At 38.9% G+C, this 19,369-nt stretch overlaps 1 protein-coding gene and 1 non-coding gene across 3 annotated transcripts in view; both read left to right on the top strand.

Annotated features, from left to right (window-relative positions):
- Positions 1–19,369, top strand: part of LRRCC1 (leucine rich repeat and coiled-coil centrosomal protein 1) — a 40,275-nt gene that overhangs the window by 15,673 nt on the left and 5,233 nt on the right. For both annotated transcript variants that reach the window (XM_075549529.1, XM_075549528.1), the window contains 9 exons: positions 3,168–3,372; positions 4,143–4,282; positions 6,544–6,745; positions 7,413–7,598; positions 8,394–8,568; positions 8,639–8,802; positions 13,981–14,189; positions 14,275–14,412; positions 15,761–15,896. In XM_075549529.1, the coding sequence (XP_075405644.1) occupies positions 3,168–3,372; positions 4,143–4,282; positions 6,544–6,745; positions 7,413–7,598; positions 8,394–8,568; positions 8,639–8,802; positions 13,981–14,189; positions 14,275–14,412; positions 15,761–15,896 (1,555 nt within the window). The remainder of the gene's footprint in view (positions 1–3,167; positions 3,373–4,142; positions 4,283–6,543; positions 6,746–7,412; positions 7,599–8,393; positions 8,569–8,638; positions 8,803–13,980; positions 14,190–14,274; positions 14,413–15,760; positions 15,897–19,369) is intronic.
- Positions 5,111–5,244, top strand: LOC142449737 (small nucleolar RNA SNORA84). The gene has a single exon (XR_012784851.1). It is a non-coding gene; the product is annotated as a small nucleolar RNA SNORA84 (small nucleolar RNA).

Genomic DNA, 19,369 nt, shown 5'->3' with positions numbered 1-19,369 from the left:
TCCCCAAGAGACCTGTTCTTTCTGTCCCTTCTTATCCTTGAATGAATACTAGGTTTTCAGCTTTGGTGTTTGCCGAAAAATAGGTTTGGGTAGTTGCTAGTATTTCAGCTTTCTGACCAATTGTGCAGTGGATAATTCCCCCTCTAAGATCTTAATTGAACAGTGAGTTGATATACACCATTCCCTAACCCAGTGTCCAGTTTGTGTTAGGCATTTAACCCATAAAGCTTTCTAAAGGCTGAGGTGTTGTCTGCACCCCACTACTTGATTCTCTCATACTCTATACCCGCAAAGATGGAGAAAACAACATACCCAACATGTAGTGATGGGAACCCTCTCATTGTGCGCATTTCATTTCTAACGTACTTCGTACTTTCTCGTATTAAATATTCATTATTCTCTGGTAATATTGAGCTTTATTCTTTTGAATTCCACTTTTATCTATAATCCAAACATTTGGATTACATTTCTCCAGTTCTCATATTGCTGTATGTGCTGTATCCTTGATATCTAACAGAATCTGGCACCTAAATAGCATTCTGTGCGTATTTATTATGCAAAAAATCAAACTGTCTGGCATAGCTTTAATACCTAACATATAAACCCCCATATCTTTATCTGTCGTTTTGACCTCCTTGATGAGCAGACCTGTTCAGCTAATTAGCTATTGAAAATGCTTGACTACAATGAACTTTTTAAAAAGCAAAATCCCCCAGCTCATTGCTTGCGAATCAATTCCATCTTGTAGCGATCCTGTAGAACAGAGTAAATCTGCCTACAGGGTTTCCAAAGTGGCGATTTCTCAGGAAACTAGCCACCACATCTTTGCCCCGCGGAATGGCTGGCGGCTTTGAACTGCCAGTCTTTGAGCCGTGACACGGACACCATTAGGGCTCCAGGAAGAATCGCAAGTTACAGTGTGTCCTGTAGGTAGACTCGTTCTGCTTTTTTCTGTCATTTCTCCACCTAGTAAATAGCATTCACATCCAATCCAGTCACCGGCCGATGACAGGAATCTAGGAAGCCTTTGTGTCCCTTCCTTTCCCTTTCTAGTTTACAATAGCCCGCCATTCTATTTCTTAAAATCAAGAGTAACTCGCAAAGTATTGCTGCTAGGGCTTGGGTTTATTCCAAACAAAATGTTTTTAGACATTTTGCATTCATTAGATGGCTGCAGACAAGTTCTTTCAGTATTGCACTTGTCTTTGGTCTTGTGAAGGTGTTTTCAGAAACAAAAATAAAAAGTCCAATCAAAACTGGCTCCAGAAGGGAATGTGCTGGGCTGGTTAAATTCAAGTCAGAGAGGTCAGCTCGGCTTATGGCACTGTTGTAGAGAGGTGATGTTGAGAGATTTTCCTCAGATGACATAGGCCAATCATGGGGGTTGTCAAAGATTTCAGGAACATGGACAAGTACATTGGTGAGGAGATACTAAGAGTTTTTCCCAGAAAGGAAAATTTTCCCATCGAGACAATGCACCTGCTTGTTCTTTCAGGACAGCAGCATCCAGAACTTGCTAGGGCAGTCACCCTCTGTACCCCACAGCTCGGATCGTGCCGTGCAGACTTGTTATGTTTCCTAACTCAAAGAACGTATAAAGCGAAACCCAATTTGAGGGCCTCTAAGATGCCACAACTGTCATTTTACTGTGGTGTAAATTGGAAAGTATAGAATTCTTTAGGGAAGGGTTAAAGAGATGAAAACCCAACCTTTCGAAGTGTATAGACCTTGATTGAGGCTATGTTGAGAAATAATAGCTTCCTATTGTGATACTTGTGTTTAATGAAGGTGTCTGATTTCACGGCAATACTTTTTTGACTTTCTAATATTGAAACTGATAGCCATATCCCCAAATGGTCATCTCTCTTTTTATGTCCCTTATCTCTTGTTAAGTTGTTGCTGTAGCTCTATTTCTCTATCACTTTTCTGTCGCTGTGTCCCATGTAATGCACACATAAAATCCAAAGCGCCGTTCATGTAGAGCATGACAAACGAGTTGAGAGAGTGAACTCAGTGAGAGCAGTTTGGTTATTCTCAAAGGCAAGGGGAGAGATGGTAAGGACAAGAAATAGAGAAAGGGATTATAATATAGAATTTGATGTAGATAAATGTTTTTGAACTATGCCTTCAACATTACAGTAGGTATCTGAGTCATTAGAATAGCTGCTTAGTAATTCCGTCAGGTGGCCGTGTCTGCAGTTCAGCGCCCTCTTTCGAAACAGAGACTTGAATTCCTCTAAACCACCTCTTTGTCAGTTCCTGCTGCTCAAGTCCTTTCAGTCAGTGAGCCCCTTCCAGGCGTCCTGCCATCCTCAGAGTACCAGCGTCGGCCCACAGAGCCGCTCTTTCAGAGGTCTGTGTTGCAGGAAGCCTGGTTCCAATCTGCTTCACTCCAGGCTCTCCTCGAAGATCCTTCCCTCGCTCACCCAGTCTCTGTGGGGCTGATTGTTTATATGAGGAGGCTCCTTGTTGAGTTCAAAGCATGGTCCATCCAGGAAAACCACACAGTCACCAACCCCTTGGTGGACTCAAATTGTTCAGTGCTGTTTTCTGGTTTTACCCATCACCTTTCTGAGCAGTAATTGGACTCATCCCTGAAAAGTTGAGAACGCAGGCCAATCACAGGGCAGAATGCCGGCCAGATATAAGAAACCCATAGCATTGCACTGTCCCTCTCAAGTTGCTGAGCCAGTGATCCCTTTCTGCTTAAGCCAGTTCAGACTTTGCCATTGTCCCAGAGTCCTCATTCATCCAGAACTGGAATTGCTGCTTGTCGCCGTGGATGTCAGTGTTACATAGCTATTCATGTAGCACTTTGATGTTCCCTCTGCTACATGACGGAGTCCTATAAAGGTAGAGGCTATGTTTCATTCATCTTATTTTTAAGCCACAACACAATGCCCCAAACAAATTAGGTATTCAGTAAAACTTTGCTGTCAGTTAATAATGTTTAGATAAAAGCATAATTAATTAATGTAGACTGTTTTCTCTTTTTGGTTCCAAAAGTTTCAGGGGTTTTTCAGCCATTTATTTTTACTTTGAGGTTGAAACATGCTCCAAATCTTTTCTCTCTCCTGTAAGCTTTAACAAAACTTTAACATAAGTTCAAAATTATATCATTGTTATGTGGCTAAAATACTTAAAGTTACATTTGATTTCTATTCCAGACTAAAAGAAATTATTTTTAAAGAGAGGAATGCCAAAGTACAACTCGAAGTTATGGTTCACACACTTCAGAATGAAATTAAAAAACTAACTGTTGAATTGCTTAAAGCGAGAGATCAACAAGAGGGTCACCTTAGAGACTTAAGAACCCTGGAAAAGGCATTAGAGAAACTGGAGAGGCAAAAGGTTCATCAGCAGGTGGCTCAGGTATTTCTCCATTTTAATATGTCTACCACATGGATTAACACAGATGCATAGTTTCTGTCTTGATACAAATTATATCATGATAGCAAACCTAAAAGAGCTAAGTTATAGAAAGGCATCCTGACATAACAGTATGACTTGTTAAATGATTTTTTTTTCTTTTTTTTTAAATAATTTCTAAAGTTAAGCTTCTGGTGCTTGCACAAAGTAATTGCAAAAGAAATTGGTAGAAATAGTGGTTGGTCAACAAAATTATCTTTTAATAAAAAAATTCTTAATTGTAAAAAAGAAATAGTGGTTGGTTGTTAGGTGTGTTTTCTGAGAGAGCTTTCTGTTTTTAATCCGGCAGTTCGAAACCACCAGATGCTCTGGGACAAGACAAAGACGAAGGGGCATTCTGTTCCCATAGAGAGTTACAGTCTCTGAAATACCCTGGGGCAGTTTTACTCTTGTCTTATAGGGTCACTGTGAGTCAGCATCATCTTGGCAGTGAGGTTGATTGGATTTTGTTTTGGAGTGCTGGAAAAATGTTAATATTGTGCTTTCTGAATGGAAGTTTTCTTGAGATCTTTCTGATGCAAGTGAGCAGTGAAAGCAGGTGTTGATGGTTGCAGCGTCGAGCTTTGTGTGACCTCAGAACCACTGGTTGAGTAAACTTTGGAATAGTCACCAGTTTCTGTCACTTATAGAAAGCAACTTTGTTTGGGGAACTGGCATTGAAATCGAAGCAGGAATGGTTTCTTATCTCAACACTGTAATTGTGTTTTACTCAGAGAAGGCTGATCGAAGAGGTAGAGCTCAAGGCCTCAGCTGCTGATAGAGAAATCAACCTACTCAGAAATTCTCTTCATCAAGAGAAGGAAAAATTGCAACAGCTTCATGAACTTTTTGCAGTGAAAGAACAAGAACATAGGTAAATAAAATATAGGACAAGTGTACTATCTTTTTTTTTTTAATCAGTTTTCTTCAGGGCTCGTAGGAAATATATTATCTCCCCATCTCACCCATCCTAAAACTAGATTGTGGTTGAGCAATGGTGTGGTTAAGTCTTGACATAATTAGCTCATGGTAAATGACCTATTTGTATATTGATTACAATCAGTCCTATAGTAACTTACTGTCCTAAACACAAAAAGGTAACTGTACTGATAGTTTGGTGGGTTGTTGGGTTTGTTTGTTTTCCCTCAAAAGTCTTTAGGTTTTGAAACACCGAGCTTATTTTGCATAACTCCAAACTGAACCAAAGGTTGGTCATGATATATAGAAAAAAATGTTTTAACTGATTGCCACGTCACCACAATCAATTAATTTGCATCCTTTATCCCTGCGCAGAAACTTTTTTAGTCAAGGGCCACATGGTGAACATTTCAGGCTGTGCGGGTCAGATTTTTCTGTCGCTGCAGCACACAACTCCAAAGATACTACGTAAATGAAAAGACAAGAGGGAGTGCTTTCATTTATTTATTCCCCCAAATAAAACCTTTTGCAAAGAAAGCTGATAAGCTAGACTTCAGACTAGTTTACCGAACCCTGCTCATTAGAGTCTATGGTAATTTGAATGCGTCATGCTATTGTCTACTTAATGCCAGACCAGGTGAGTTGTATGATTGCCATGGGTTAATTATATTTGTTTCTAAAGTTCTTTTGGTTTTAAACATACCTAAGTTAAATTTTGAGTTTATAAACTATATTTTAATGTTTTGGGAACGTTGGGTGAGATAACTTAAAAGAGAGAAATAACGCCCTGTGGTTGCTGGGTGCTGTTGTTCAAGTACAGCTTTCCAGTCGATGGCAATGGGCCAGAGCAATACTGTGATGTATGCATGGGGGCTGTTCTTTTTCAGCAGCCTCCATAGCCCGGTCACTGGTACATGGGAAGAAAAGAAACCTAAAGGAGCAGTTCTCTTCTGTTCTCTGAGGTCACAATGGCTCAATGGCAGTGCGTTCTGTTTTTCAGGTGGTGCATGAATAAATATTTTTACTTTAAAAAAAAACCAGAAATAATAAAAAATTCTAGGATTTTTGCACTTAAGGTTTGCTTCACAAATGTCTTTTAAGCTGCTTTTTAAAAAATAATCTTGAAATAGTAATTTTGCTTTTTGGAAGAATCTTAAGAATAAATTCTTATTTAATTTTTTTAATTGGCCTTGTATCAAAGATTGATAAATACTTTCACACTTTAACTGATCTTTTCTTTTAAACAACCACCCAGCCCAAGTCAGACTCTACTTATTGTATGTCAAAGACTTCAGCCAAAGTAGAAGACGAAGCAGAATTTGACTTCTGCAAGTATACCCAAAGTGTCAGAAGCCACAGACTGGTTCTGAACTCTCGTAGTGAAGCTTAAGATTTGGTGTGCTCCACTTACTCTCATCAACATCAGCTATGCATTCATATAATTAACTGTTTTTGTTCTAACTACAGTGCTCTACCCAGTTTCTCTGCTTAAAACAATGGAGTTGATCTTAAATTTCACAGCAGTAAATAAAAAACATTTACCCTCTTACTGAAGAGTTGTGGGGAGGAGATGAGCCAGTCAGGGTGCAGGGTAGCAATGATGAAACATATAACTTTCCTCTAGTTCTTAAATGCTTCCTCCCACCCACTATCATCCCAATTCTACCCTACAAATCTGGCTAGACCAGAGGATGTACATTGGTACAGGTAGCAACCGGAAACAGGGAATCCAGGACAGATGATCCCTTCAGGACCAGTGGTGAGAATGGCGATGCCTGGAGGGTGGAGGGAATGTGGGGTAGAAAGGGGGAACCGATTACAAGAATATAGGTATAGCCTCCTCCCTGGGGGGGGGGACAGCCAAGGAGAGGGTGGGGGAGACGTCAGACAGTGTAACATATGACAAAATAATAATAATTTATGAATCATGAAGGGTTCATGAGGTAGGGAGGAGTGGAGAGCGAGGGGGAAAATGAGCAGCCCATATTGAGGGCTCAAGTAGAAGGCAAATGTTTTGAGAATGATGATGGCAACAAATGTACAAATGTGCTCGACACAAGGGATGTATGTATGGATTGTGATAAGAATTGCATAAGCCCCCAATGCAATGATTTTATATATATATATATAAATAATATTTAAGAATGACTTAAAGACCTTTCTATTTTCCCTTTTCAGCTGGCAGCATCCTGTGACTTGTATTTGTTTCTGTTCCAGGAAAGAACTTGAAACCAGGGACATTTTTAGTGAAGCTGACTTCCAGAATGCCTTGGCTAAAGAAATGGCCAAACAAGAGAGCAAGCATGAGCAAGATGTAAAAGAATACCAAGAGAAAATTGAACTGTTAATCCAGCAGTACATGGACTTAGAAGATGAATTCCGAATTGCTCTGACTGTTGAAGCCAGAAGATTTAAAGATGTAAGAATTGGCATGTAGCTCTTTATTGAGAACAGAACTGGCAAGAGACCATTTGATTAGAATCCTGGTTCTATTTACATATTGGCCAATTGTCCTTAGGCAAATTACTAGTACTATTACAAGACCAAATATTATAAGAGTACTTGAATAGGGATTGGGAAACCTGAATTCCCTCCTGTCACAGTTGGTAAGTTAAGGCCATTGGTCCAAATCTCAAGTAGCCATGACTGCACAGTGGGTTAGGATGTAAGCTGCTAACTGAAAAGTCAGCCTTTCAAGACCATCAGTGACTCCAAAGGAGAAAGATGGGCCTTTATGCCCGTGAAGATTTATAGTCTCGGAAACCCACAGAGGCAGATCAAGTCTGTTCTTTAGAGTCAGTGAGTTAGTGATTACCTGGTAGTGAGTTAGGGTTTGGGGCCAAATGTGACCCTCTTCTGTTTTTTGTAAATAAAATTTTACTGGAACACAGCCTTGGGCATTTGTTGACATACTGCCTGTGATTGTTTTTGCTTTGGGTTGTAAGAGTTGAATAAATTATTCTTGAATTTTATTCTTTGGCTAAAACTGAAATTATAAAATTGAAAGAAATAAAAACTTTTTTCCAGAAAGATATTTTCTAAAATATTTGGAAAACTGCTATTTATAATGTAATTTTGAAATATAGGTTAAAGATGGTTTTGAAAATGTTGCAACAGAATTAGCGAAGAGCAAACATGCTCTTGTTTGGGCTCAACGAAAGGAAAATGAATCTTCCTCTTTAATTAAAGATCTGACCTCGATGGTCAAGGAGCAAAAGACAAAACTTGCAGAAGTTTCCAAATCGAAGCAGGAAACAGCGGCAAATTTACAGGTAAGACTCTGCAGCATTATATTTCCTTTCTAACATTTTATATTATGTTCTGAAATATGTTTTAATTTTAGGAGCACACGAAATGTACTTCTAAATGGTAGTAGTTATGATGATGTATTGAGAAATGTAATTTAAGTAGGAAGTTAAACCCATGACTTCACAGATAATTATTACACTAAAATATTTAAATAATCAATTAAAAAATATTTGGTAAATATCATGAGGGGAGGGAGGGGAAAAAAATGAAGACCTGATACCAGGGGCTTAAGTGGAGAGCAAATGTTTTGAGAATGATGAGGGCAATGAATGTACAGATGTGCTTCACACAATTGATGTATGTATGGATTGTGATAAGAGTTGTATGAGCCCCTAATAAAACGATTTTAAAAATTTTGGTAAATAGATACCAGTTAGATGGTTAGATAGCAAAATTTAATGTCTTTATTGTCTCCATTTTAAATATTGGTACTGTTTTACCGAAGATAACTTACTGAAAGAAGCAGTCACATTGGCATAGAAGCTTATTGAGAAATTTGGGGTATGACACATTGCAGTTGTTCCTTTTAAGAAAGTAGCATAAATTTTAAAGGAAATATATTAAAATGTGACTTTTTAATGGTTTCATGTCCACTTAGCTTTAATTTAGAAAAGTAAAACTTTCTGATATAAAATTTGAGAACATTTACATTGTGTTTGTTTAAATAAAATATTTTCTCAAAATGCAAATAAATTTAGAAACTGAAAGAACATTTAAACTTTACACTGTTTACTTTTCACCTTTTGCGGGGTATACAGAATCAGATCAATACTCTTGGACTTTTGATTGAAGATGACAAGCAGAAAAGTATTCAAATAGAACTTCTCAAGCAGGAAAAAGTACAGCTGATCTCCGAGCTAGCAGCCAAGGAGTCGCTCATTCACGGCTTACGGACAGAAAGAAAAGTGTGGGGACAGGAGCTGGCACAGCAGGGTAAAAGTCATGAAATACAAAACTGACAACATCTCTTAAAAGTCCTTTGCTGACAATGTTTGTTTCTTAGGTGCTACTCTGGCCCAAAATCGTGGAAATTTAGAAGCCAAAGTTGAAAATTTATGTAGAGAGAATGAAACTCTTCGAAAGACAAATGAACGTGATTGTGATGCTTTAAGAATTAAAAGCAAAATTATAGATGACCAAACTGATACCATCAGGAAATTGAAAGATGTAAGTTTGACTTTTTATTTCGGTAAAAGAGCAAATGGGGCGGGGGGTGGAGAAAATGGGCAACTTGGAAATCAGTGCAGTGGTCCAAAGTATCCAAAATGTATATGAGTCAGTGATCTCTGACTGTTTTCTAAGTACTATGTATTTATTTGTTCACATGAGTTGAATATTACTTCAAAAATGTATGGAGAATTTTTCTCTATATCCCTCTGAAACTAGTTGGAAATACTTGGTGTCAATACAGGATTCAAAAATCAACATTTTGTACATTTACTCTTTTTAAAAGGTGGTTAAGTATTTGGTTGCTAACTGAAAGATTGGTGGTTCAAATCCACCTAGGAGGGAGACCTTTAATCTGCTTCCAAAGCTGATAAGCAAGAACCCCCTGTGGTATAGTTCTGCCGTGTAATCTGGTCACCATGAGTAGAAAACAACACGACAGGACCCAGCAGCAGCAGCTCTTATAGGACATTGTTATTATCTTCCAGGACTGCTGAATCCTTCCTCAAAATTGTGGCAAAATCTATTCCACTTTGAAGAAGTGAGAAAGAGATGGTGGCTTCCCAGGGAAATCTCTTTTTCAATTTAACCTTTCAAAATAATTCTGGCAGGACCATTTGTTTAGAAGTATATTCCTAGAGTTATCTTGGGCACCGAATCAAATTTGAATTTCAAATCTTTCTCCCAGATTTTCTCTCTTAATTTGAAAATAACCAAGAAAAAAGAATTCAGAAAGCTTCCAGTTAGTCTTTTCAGCTGTAAAGTTAGTGGCGTGCTCTTCCTCAGGAAGTTATTGTTGTTTTGGTTTTAATTGATTTCAAGACACTCTTTGAAAACTTAACCAATTTCAGAAAATAGACGTGTGTTAGTCCAGGTAGAAACAAATTCATAAACACGTGTGTACAAGAAAGAGGTTTATATAAAGGGTAAGTATTCATTAAGAAAGCATCCCAACCCAGTCCAGTCCAAGCCCATAATCCAATATTAGCCCATATGTCCAATACCAATCTATACAGTCATGCACTGCTACTGAACGCAGGAAGAGCGCAGGCTATTGGGTGCACAGTCAGTGGCGGTAAAAGCATCTCAGCGCTGTCAAGGGTCTCCATGTGACTCCTCCAATCCCCAGGGCTGCATCAGCGATGTCTAGCAGTATTGGAGCCAAGAGAGAAATTGTCTCCTGACTCCAAGGAGGATTTCCCATAATTCTCAGGGGAAGACCATGCCCACACAGAGGTCATCAGCTATGATCTGACCTCACTAGTACTCTTCACAAATTGATACCAGAGTGTGTAGCCGCCATCACATGCATTGCTTATTTATAGCTAAGTGTAAGCCATCAAGGCTAGAAGTGTGTTGCAGTAAACAGTTACATTGGTGTTTGCTCACTTGAAGTTTCAATATCTTCAAATTTTCAAAAATAACTCGTATATAAGCTATACTAAACGTTTTTGGGTTTTTTTAGTAAATCATTTTGTTGGGGGCTCTTAAAGCTCTTAATACAATCCATGCATCAATTGTATCAAGCACATTTGTACATATGTTGCCATCATTATTTCTAAAACATTTTCTTTCTACTTGAGTCCTTGGTATCAGCTCCTTTTCTCCCCCCACCACTTTACTGAAAGTTATTGTTGAAATGTTTTAACAGTATGTTTTTTGTTGTTTTCAAATTAACAGTGAGGTAAAGGGGTGCTCATTGTTTAGGGGGACACAGCTTCTGTTAGGAATGATAGAAATAGATAACGGTTGTAGTTCAACAATAGTTGACATTGTGGAGTAGAGACCCAAAGCCTATCTGTAGGCAACTGGACACCCGCTTACTGAAGAGTTGCAGAGAGGAGATGAGCCATTCAGTTTGCAGGGTAGCAACGATGAAACATACAACTCACCTCTACTTCTTAAATGCTTCCTCCCCCCACGATCATGATCCCAATTCTACCTTACAAATCTGGCTAGACCAGAGGATGTACATTGGTACAGATAGGAACTGGAAACACAGGGAATCCAAGACAGATCACCCCTTCAAAACCAGTGGTGAGAGTGGTGATACCTGGAGGGCGGAGGGAATGTAAAGGCGGAGGGATAGAAAGGGGGAACTGATTACAAGGGTCTACATATAACCTCTCCCCTGTGGGATGGACAACAGAAAAGTGGGTGAAGGGAGACATCGGACAGTGTAAGATATGACAAAATAATAATTTATAAATTATCAAGGGTTCATGAGGGAGATGGGGAGGGAGGGGGGAAATGAGCTGATATTAAGGGCTCAAGTAGAAAGCAAATGTTTTGAGAATGATGATGGCAACAAATTTATAAATGTGCTTGACACAATAAATGTATGTATGGATTGTGATAAGAATTGTAGGAGCCCCCAATAAAATGATTTAAAAAAATAGTTGACATTGTTAAGATCATTGAACAATACATGTGTTGAAGGGTAAAATACTGAATGTTGTAGTAAATATTTACAAGAATTCTTTTGTTTTTTATCTAGTCAAGCAGATTATCTTTTGAATGAAGCAAGATTTGTGATTTGCATTCAAACCTTAAAGAGCAAAACATGATACTCAGAGAATACTTAATACAGTATTTTTTATATAATTGACTACTTCTATAGTAACTTTTTTAAAAATTTGGATCATGATAGTTGGGGGAGGGGGGAGCATTTAGGAACTAGAGGAAAGCTGTATTCTTCATCGGTGCCACATCGCACCCTGACTGACTCATCTCCCCCTCTAGACCCTTCTGCAAGGGGATCACCAGTGGCCGACAAATGGGCTTTGGGTCTCCACTCTGCACTTCCCCCTTCATTCACTATGACAAGATTTTTTTTTCCTGATGATGTCTTATACCTGATCCCTTGGACACCCCGTGATTGCACAGGCTGGTGTGCTTCTTCCATGTGGGCTTTGTTGCTTCTGAGCTAGATGGCTGCTTGTTTACGTTCAAGCCTTTAAGACCCCAGACGCTATCTCTTTTGATAGGCAGGCACCATCAGCTTTCTTTGCCACATTTGCTTATGCACCTGTTTGTCCTCAGCGATCGTATCATGGAGGTGTGCACCCAATGATATGATTTTTTGTTCTTTGATAACTGATCCCTTTGGAACCACGTGATCACACAGGCTGGTGTGTTCTTCCATGTGGGCTTCTATAGTAACTTTGCTGCCTATAATCTGCATAGTTTGGGAAATGACTAGTAGTAAATTACCCAAACCAAACCCACTGCTGCCTAGTCATAGCAACAGCAAAAAACAACAACAGACACACTGCCATTGAATTGGCCAACCCTGTTGGAAAGAGGAGCCCTGTGACTTAAGAAGCTGTAAATCTTCCCAGGAGTACGTAGCCTCATCTTTTCTCCAGCAAGCAGTTGATGGGTCTGAACTACTGACAGCCCAGAGCCTAGTCCACAGTGATAACCAGTCCTCATAGCAATTATATGTTCTCCAATTCTTAACTTACTGCCATGGAGTCGAATTGCCCCTTTGGATTTTCAAAGCTGTGGATAATTCATGGGGAACCGTAAGCTTCATCTTGTACCCACAGGGTTGCTAGTGATTTTAGGCTGCTGCCCTAAAGGATAAACTGCTTCACTGGGTTTTCCAAAGGCTGTAAATCTGTACTGAACCAATGATTTCATCTCCTGGGGGACTGGTGGGGACATTTCAGTTACCAGCCCAGCGCTTACCACCAAGGATTCCAATGAATGAACAGTAAAGCCAAAAAGAAAGGGGTTTGAGTCAATTTTGCATCTTTTACAAATTTTGTCAACTCAGCATTGATGAAAGTGCATATCTTAAAAAATTTTTATTTTCAAGTTAGTACATTTACTTTAAAGAAAATTGCCTCAGCCTCAAAGAATCACGATGGTTTCCAAGGAATAACATAATATTCAAAGATAATTGCACACAGTTAAGGAGTAATTTCATCATAACTAATACCTAAAAGTAAATGTCTAATCTGTGAAATTAATTGGAAGTTTGATGTTTTCAAGGAAATTGATTGTGGTAGCTTGTAATAAATTAGTGTTTTTTAGTGTTGGGTTTTCCTGTTCACTTGTTTCCTCCCTGTCTTATTTCAGTACTTTTTCCATGTGTGTGCTTCACGAGGTTTTCTGATGCTGTGACAGCCATTCGTTTTCACTGATATATTGACTGAATAGGAAATACCTTTGTAGCCTTTGTGCAGGTCTGATTATACCTGTCAGGATTGCCCACGTATGCATTTCAGAGACAGAGAAGCCTTTGGAGAAACTAAGCAAGTTGCGATTTTAATTCAAATTTGGTCCAAACTAGAAGACATACTGAATATTTGCTTAGGATTTTAAGAACAAAAGAGACAAAAGTATTGAAATACAAAGTAATATCCTAAAAGATATAGGATATTCTTTAAATATGAACATGCCTAAAAATCCCACCTAAGTTTTAATAACTTGCAAATAGTATCTAAGATCATTTTGGTCTTTTTTTATTTTCTTCTCGTTTTCATTGTACAAAGATAGAATGAGAGTTAAAAAAATTTACAGAAAAGAATGTCATTAAAAATCATAGAATTTGTCCACAAATTTTTTAGAGCCCTCTTGTAGAATAAACTGTCTTGTAGAACAGAAGGTAGAATTTTTTAAAATGAGGGAATGTAAAGCTTGGTACATTTTAACAGTGGTGAGGGTAAACTTTATTTTAAATTTAAAACATTTATTCACCCCTAATGAAAGATACTTCTTTGCCCATCAGAAATAACAATAGTTTCCATGCACTGGGACAGCAGCCTTTGGCACAGCACAATTAGCTGCCTGGTGTTTTCTTTCTACTTTTGTCATGAAACTGAAGATATCCTTCAAAGGCAAAATTAGAATGCTGAATGCATTTCGAACTTTTAAACACCTTTCTTGAGGTATTGCATACTGCTTCACTTTCCTTCCCCCCTTCTGTGGTCGATAATTACTGCAGTGGAATAGAAATTATAAGAGGACAGAGACTCACTCATAGTGCCTTTATACACAGTACTGGGGATGTTTCGAATGGGGAACAATTTAAATTGTTAGAAAAATCTTTTCTAAACCACTCAGGAAGTGTTTTCATTTGTGATTTTATAGTCATTTTAAAATAGCTAATAAACTAGAAAATAAGACATTTAGAATTAGTAAAACTATAAAGTACTGATTTTTTTTAAGTGTTTACAGGAAAGAGATGAAGACATTAAAACATTGCAAGAAAAAATTTCTGAAATACAGAGATGTGCACAAGAACAACTTGAGGAAAAATCTTCACAACTAGATATTGTAATCGAGAAATTAGAAAGACACAATGAAAGAAAAGGATTGCTAAAACAACAGTTGAAAGAAAAGGAGGAAGAGCTTGAGGAAATTAGGAATGCTTACAGGTATTATGGTTCTCCACTAAATAAAATTCAGTTCAATCGTTTCTTATAGTCAATTTTATTTTAAAATTATTTCTTCTCTTATTAGTACACTCAATCAGAAGTGGCAAAATAAAGGAGAACTTCTAAGTCTTCTTGAAATGCAAGTAAAGGAAGTGAAAGAAAAATTTGAAACCAAGGAAAGGAAACTTAAGGAGGAAAGAGACAAAAGTATTGAAATACAAAAGTAAGTGATACAGTGAGAGATGCAGGCCGTCTTGTCAATAAACACTGAATTAGGATGGATGAGATGTGGATGAAGAATGACAAAAAAGCTTAAAAACATGTAGCACATATTTATATGATAAGTATTTTAATTCCACCCATGAGAAATACAGTAAAGGTTGTATCTTCCATGGTGTTTAGTGGCTAGGAGATCAAACATAACCAAACTGCTTGGGACCAGTTCTGCAACTGAACTGAGGAATTGAACATAACATTCAACAAAGTATTTCATCTCTCTTTATTCTAGAGTCTTAGCATAAAATGATGGTAGTAGTTCCTGCCGTAACTGTTTGATGCAAATTTTAAACGTGAGTGTGTGAGAGAGAAATAGCTTTTTAGAAAATTTTCTGAGATGAAATAATTTCTATATGAGTATTTTATTTTTATCATTGTATTCGATCGCTGAATGGAAGCAGCTAGTGATAATCTTGTCTGTTGCACGTGGCGTTGAGAACAATCCATGTACTACGAGGAACAGTGAAGGCAAGAGGCCAGAGCAAGTCTAGGTATCCATTAGTGGACATGCCGAGTGGAAGATCTAATTATAAAGAGGCAAAGGGAAATGTGCTCCTAGCTGCTACTGTATAGGTCCATGAAATACTGTAGGTGACATAAAGGGTTTGCTTATAAATTATATAACTAGGCTGTTAAATCATTTATAAATCAGCTACCTGGAATAACATAAGTGGGTTTCAAAATGTTTGTGGAAAACGAATGAAAAGAAAATGGAAATTTTCTGTGAATTTGTAAAGCCACCTTGTATGCATTAATCATTAATAACTAACTAATGGGTAGTTCCAATGGTCAATAATAACAAGTCCAAAACCAAAGAAATGTTTTTTTGACTCGATAAGTTTAGCAGTAAATTTTGAGACTTCTGTTTACTATGTTTTGTCTGTTACGAGTTAACCAAGGCAAAAATCGAACTGTCTTAAACTTAAGACTATCCAGTATACACTTTTCAAATTATTGTGCCTTTCCAACTTCAAGGAGAATAAATTAATAGTTGTCACCTGTGAAGGAGCTTGCTAAGTATAGCCCTCCTCGTAAAGCCAATGGGGCAACAGGATCCTCTCATTTTCACAGGTTGAAAGTGCAGTAAGCCTCCGATAATGTGACCTTGGCTTGGTCCTACTTTTTTCCTAATAGATTCTGCTAGAAATGAACTGCTTATATCTTTGCTTACCCTATGTAATTAGCCCTTTGCCAACTTCTTAATATGAGTTGTTTCCATTAAAGTTTGCATGTAAGAGCTGCCATCTGAAAAGAAAACGCATTCTAATTAGTATTGTTTGTTTGTTTGTTTTGAGGAATGCACTAGAAAAGCTTCATAGTATGGATGATGCCTTTAAAAAACAAGTTGATGCAATTGCTATAGCTCATCAAAACGAAATATTACAACTGTCAAATGAAAAACAGAAGTACCTTGAATCTGCGAATGAGAAGGTAGTATAAGTAAAGTGCCTTTGGCTTTGATAAACAGGGTTAAAGTTTACAGTAAATTGCATTTTTGAGAATTTTAAAGAAAAAGCATGATCTGATGATCATGAAAACAGGCCAGAATGTAACGCTGAGGTTCATTGTAGAACATAATTTTAATGAACCCAGAATAGCACGTTTGACTCTGGTGTGTACTTTCCCCATGATTTCAGGATTCAAAAACTCTCATATTTCTTTTTTTTTTAATTTATTATTTTTTTAAATCATGTTATGGGCTCATACAACTCTTATCACAGTCAATACATACATCAATTTGTAAAGCACATCTGTATATTTGTTGCCCTCATCATTCCCAAAACATTTGCTCTCCACTTAAGCCCCTGGCATCAACTTCTCATTTTTTCCCCTCCCTACCCGCTCCCGCCTCCCTCATGAACCCTTGATAATTTATAAATTATTATTTTGTCATATCTTGCCCTGTCCGACATTTCCCGTCACCCACTTTTCTGTTGTCCACCCTCCAGGGAGGAGGTTATATGTAGATCCTTGTAATCGGTTCCCTCTTTCCAACCCACCCTCCTTCTACCCTCCCAGTATCACCACTCACACCGCTGGTCCTGAAGGGATCATCTGCCCTGGATTCCCTGTGTTTCCAGTTCTTATCTGTACCAGTGTACATCCTCTGGTCTAGCCAGACTTGCAAGGTAGAATTGGGATCATGATAGTGGCGTGGGAGGGGAATGAAGCATTTAGGAACTAGAGGAAAGTTGTATGTTTCATCCTTGCTACATCGCACCTTGACTGGCTCATCTCCTCCCGAGACCCTTCTGTAAGGGGATGTCCAGTGGCCTACTATGGGCTTTGGGTCTCCACTCTGCACTCCCCCCTACATTCACTATGATATGATTTTTTGTTCTGATGATGCCTGATACCTGATCCCTTTGACACCTCATGATCACACCGGCTGGTGTGCTTTCATGTGGGTTTTTTTGCTTCTGAGCTAGAGGGCCGTTCGTTTACCTTCAAGCCTTTAAGACCCTTGCTATATGTTTTGATAGTCAGGCACCATCAGCTTTCTTCACCGTATTTGCTTGTGTACCCATTTGTCTTCAGCGATTATATCAGGGAGGTGAGCACACAATGCTATGATTTTTTTGTTCTTTGATGCCTGATAACTGATCCCCTCAACACCTCGTGATCACGCAGGCTGGTGTGCTGGTGTGCTGCTTCTATGTGGACTTTGTTGCTACTCAGCTAGAAGGCCACTTGTTTATCTTCAAGTCTTTAAGACTCCAAATAATATATCTTGTTGGCTGGGCACCATCAGCTTTCTTCACCATATTTGCTTATTTACCTGCTTTGTCTTCAGTGATTGTGTCAGGAAGGTGAGCATAATGGAATGCCAGTTTAATAGATGAAAGTATCCTTGCATTGAGGGAGTACTTGAGTGGAGGCCCAATGTCCATCTGCTACCTTAATACTAAACCTATAAATATATGCACATAGATCTAGTTCCACATCCTCATATATAAATATATTAACATATGTACATGCCTTTATTTAGATCTCTATAAATGTCCTTTGCCTCCTAGCTCTTTCCTCTACTTCCTTTGACTTTCCTCTTGTTCTGCTATCATGCTTAGTCTTCATTTGGGTTTCAGTAATTCCTCTTGGTTACATTACCCTTGATCACACCCTACCAGGCCTTCCACACCCTCCTCACCTCCGAATTGGATCACTTGTTGTTCTCTTGTCCCTGGGTTTGTTAACACCACTACCTTTCCCCCCCACATCCCCCTCTCCCATGTTCCCTTGGAACTGTAGGTCCCATTGTTTTCTCCTCCAGATTGTTCATCCAGCCTATCTTATTTGGACAGAACTGCAGAGATAATAACATACACAAAAACAAGACAGCAAAACTGAGCAACAATATAAAACAACAACAACAAACCAATGATCAAAAAAAACACACAACAAGAAAGAAAAGCTTGTAGGTAGTTCAAGGACTGTTTGTTGGCCTTTAGGAGTGCTTTCCAGTCCAGTCTGTTGGGGCACCACGCCCTGGCCACAAAGTCTACTTTCAGCATTCCCTGGAGACCTCGCAGCTCCATTCCCTTGCTGTTGTTCTGTTGCACCCTGTTAGTGTTTTGCCTCAGTGTGGCGGGATCACATTGGGCGCAATTCCCACACTGTCTCCAGTGTTGTCCCTTGTAGGGTTATGGGTCAGTGAAGGATGTGTCTCATAGTGGGGCTGGTCATGTGGTCTTCTCTGTGGACTGGCTGCTCTGAGCAGGAACATTGTCCTCAAGGCCTGGTGGGCCAGGATGTGCTCCACTGTCTCCTCCTCCCCCTTCATCAGCACCCGTGTGCTCCGATCAGACATGTCCCTCTCCCAGAGCTGCACATTTAGTACTGTCCTCTGAAATAAATTCTTCTGTGGGGAGGGGCAGGTGTCCACGTAGTTGGGATTGGGGCCGGCCACTCCGACCTCTCCACTGGTTCCCTACTCCACGCCGGCATGTTGCATTCACATCTTGGAACACTGGGTTGAAGTCTGATCCCTCTTTCCCTGTGGAGATATAAACAGTACCCTCCCCTTGGGTGACTTAGTGCCCTGTGCCCCCGCTACCCATTTCTTTTCTTTTTTTTTCCTTTCCCTCTCTCCTTTTTAGTTGGCTACCATATGTATCCCTGGATTTGGTTTGGTCCCTGCCATGCTAAGTGGTCCTCACCCCAGGCATGTTTGTATACAATAGCTTTTTCCCTATGCCCCTTTTGCATTTTTTTTTAAAACTTACCTCAGCAGACTCATGTACTTGTCCTTTTGTGCTTGGCGTACTTCACTTAGCATGATTTCCTCCAGTTCTTCCCATGCAGCAATTTCCTTCATGCGTTCATCACTGCTTTTTTAGCGATGCATAGTACTCCATTGTATGTATGTACCACAGTTTTTTTTTGTTTTTTTTTTTATATAAATCATTTTATTGGGGGCTCTTACAATTCTTTTTTTTTAACAATTTGTTGGGGTTCATACAATTCTTATCACAGTTCATACATATACATACATCAATTGTATAAAGCACATCTGTACAGTCTTTGTCCTAATCATTTTTTTCTCCTCTTTTCTTTTTTTACATTTTATTAGGGACTCATACAACTCTTATCACCATCCATACATATACATACATCAATTGTATAAAGCACATCCATACATTCCCTGCCCCAATCATTCTCAAGGCATTTGCTCTCCACTTAAGCCCCTTGCATCAGGTCCTCTTTTTTTTTCCCCTCCCTCCCCTTTCCCCCCTCCCTCGTGTGCCCTTGGTAATTTATACATCGTTATTTTGTCATATCTTGCCCTATCCGGAGTCTCCCTTGCCCCCTTCTCTGCTGTCCCTCTCCCAGGGAAGAGGTCACATGTGGATCCTTGTAATCAGTTCCCCTTTTCCAACTCACTCACCGTCCACTCTCCCAGCATC

The sequence above is a fragment of the Tenrec ecaudatus genome, chromosome 5 (genome assembly GCF_050624435.1).
Source record: "Tenrec ecaudatus isolate mTenEca1 chromosome 5, mTenEca1.hap1, whole genome shotgun sequence".
NCBI classification, from domain to species: domain Eukaryota; kingdom Metazoa; phylum Chordata; class Mammalia; order Afrosoricida; family Tenrecidae; genus Tenrec; species Tenrec ecaudatus.
Note: the sequence above shows the minus strand (reverse complement) of the source record. Positions and strands in the feature narration are given on the sequence as shown.